The following is a 2242-nucleotide window of genomic DNA, read 5'->3' as shown; positions in this document are numbered from 1 at the left end:
CTCCCAATTGGATCCACCGTAACCAGACTATCATAACCAAAGTGAGATTGAAATCCTTGTACTAATCCAAAATCATGTTTCGTTTCCGATAAAAATAAAAAATGTGGTTTGTTTTTATGTCATATTTCTCGAAGATAACTTTTTGTCCAGTGACTTCTAAGACCTCTGCAATTCCAACTTAATATTTTCATATATAAATATACTGGTTTTGCCCTTTCAAGCCGGAAGATTGGAGTTTAATGATACCCAGCAATTTTATGATCCCAAGGTCCTGTAGCCCATAAATCCCGTACTCAAGCCCATCAAGTCTACAACCGACCCCATGAGGAGCATTATCACACCATTGAGACCCATTCTTCCAATTTACCGATGACTCCTTACCGCCATTCATTAAACCCATCTCCTCCTCAGTAGCCTCGATTATCACTTCTGATCCTTCCGCCTGCGTCTTAGCTAATTCAAGTTGAAACTCTTCAGTAGCTAAAGTCGCAGCGTCATCTCCAGTGCCCTTGATCTCTCCTTCCTCCCGAGCTTCGGGAGCTGTAGTCTTCTGGCGTTGAGACTCTCTTGATTGATCCAAAGAAGGTCTGATACGTGTCTCTTGATCCCCAACTCCCCCACCTGTAGCCCCACTTCTTCCCTCATCCCTCCGCGTGTTTCTGTACCGAGAGCCCTCACCATCTCCTCTGTAACTGCCATAGTAGATATGAGGCTTCCTAGATCCCTTCTCAGCTACCATGCCCCACTTAGAGTCTACTGCATCAACCGCCTTACCCTTTCCCTTCCCATAGTACTCACGGCTGTCTCTTTCTTTGTTATGTTGACCCGTTTGTCCGTTAATGACCACACCCTTGTAACTACGAGCTCATTCCTCATGCTTCGTACCATCAGACCACGCCCCATTGCCTTCTCTGAGTTCCCTCCTTCGCTCTGGGCTCAGCTCTGAATTCTTCTCATCTAATGGGCATAGCTCCTCCTTGTGACAAAGACTAGCACATAGCTTGCAGTACCCAAATAACTTCTCATAGCGCAGAGACACCGCCGCTTCCTCCCCGTCATAGAACTCTCCTCCTTTGAAATCCACCGTCGTCTCGAGACACAGATCCTTGAACGCGTCAATGACTACTTGCACCCGGTTATGCTTCACATCAACCGCAACCACTCTCCCCAAGGCACCCCCAATGCTCTCAAAGGTCGGGACCGTCCTAAACTCAAGCGGGACTCCAATGACTCTTATCCAGAACATGATCTCTGAGGGAAAAGACTTGGACTGTTTTGGTTGCCACCTTGCCAAGGCCAGCATCCAATAGTCGAAATGGAAAGGCTGCTGCATTAAAACCGCTTCAAGTTCCTCCTCCGTCTTGAAGTCGAACTGGAATTTGCCAAAGCCCAAATCAGTTCTCGTTACCCTCTCCTCCAATTTCCAAATCTTTAGAAGATTTGTGAACAACGCCTTCATCTCCTGTTCCTCCGGATTCATACATCTCCCGATCAAAGTCTTGGAGTAGGTTTTGATCAATGCGGAGTTGTCAAAATGCGCCACTGAGATCTTCAGTCTTTTGCGCATACCCTCACCATTCCTCAGCTCCTCACCGTAGCTCAAAAGCTGGCTCTGCGTCATGATAATCAGGAAGAAGAAGAAAGTTTGAAGTATGAAATGATTAAGTGATGAAACAGTGATACCCCAAAGAAACGCTACTATCATCCTCTTATATTGACCCCAAGTTCCCATATATTCAATCACCAAATATTCCACAATTAACCCGTATCTCTTTAATTTGATACCCTCCGATCTCAATCCCCAACGATACCAAAACACCCACGCCTCAATAAGGTAAAACAGACCAATCTCCATTAGGTGTAAGAAGTAAATAAAAGAATCGCGATCTAAGTTAAAACCTGTAGAGATCCTGAGATCAGTCTCGATTACATCCAGACTCCATTGCCCTTGAAGCCAGATCTGTAATTTCCATAAACTCCCACAGATCCCCTTTTCGCCTCCCGGAGCTCTCCCAAATCTAACCAAATGAAAGCCTTGATTCTCCCATAATCCTTGTTAATTATATAATTTGTTTATTGATTTGCTGATTTCATTTTTAAAAATATTTTATGTTAAAAAATCATTTATCGCATAAGAACCTAACGTTTAGGCCGAAGAATCTCAGGCCTACTATGGTTACGAGAAGTTTACGTTCACGTGTCAATACTATCTATCTTCAATATTTTTTTTGTGTCGTTTTTT

At 44.0% G+C, this 2242-nt stretch overlaps 1 protein-coding gene across 1 annotated transcript; it reads right to left on the bottom strand.

The window, feature by feature from the left end:
- Positions 1–256: 256 nt before the first annotated feature.
- On the bottom strand, positions 257–2018 carry LOC106301883. The gene is made up of 2 exons (XM_013738371.1): positions 1900–2018; positions 257–1612 (listed from the first exon to the last, which is right to left on the bottom strand). Exon 2 carries the CDS (start codon positions 1565–1567, stop codon positions 866–868), a length of 702 nt encoding a protein of 233 aa, XP_013593825.1. The 5' UTR covers positions 1568–1612; positions 1900–2018; the 3' UTR covers positions 257–865.
- Between the last annotated feature and the right edge of the window lie 224 nt (positions 2019–2242).

The sequence above is a fragment of the Brassica oleracea genome, chromosome C1 (genome assembly GCF_000695525.1).
Source record: "Brassica oleracea var. oleracea cultivar TO1000 chromosome C1, BOL, whole genome shotgun sequence".
Lineage (NCBI taxonomy): Eukaryota > Viridiplantae > Streptophyta > Magnoliopsida > Brassicales > Brassicaceae > Brassica > Brassica oleracea.
Note: the sequence above shows the minus strand (reverse complement) of the source record. Positions and strands in the feature narration are given on the sequence as shown.

Coding starts and splice junctions, on each gene's coding strand:
- LOC106301883 (XM_013738371.1), bottom strand. CDS start 1,567: ATGCGCAAAAGACTGAAGATCTCAGTGGCGCATTTTGACAACTCCGCA.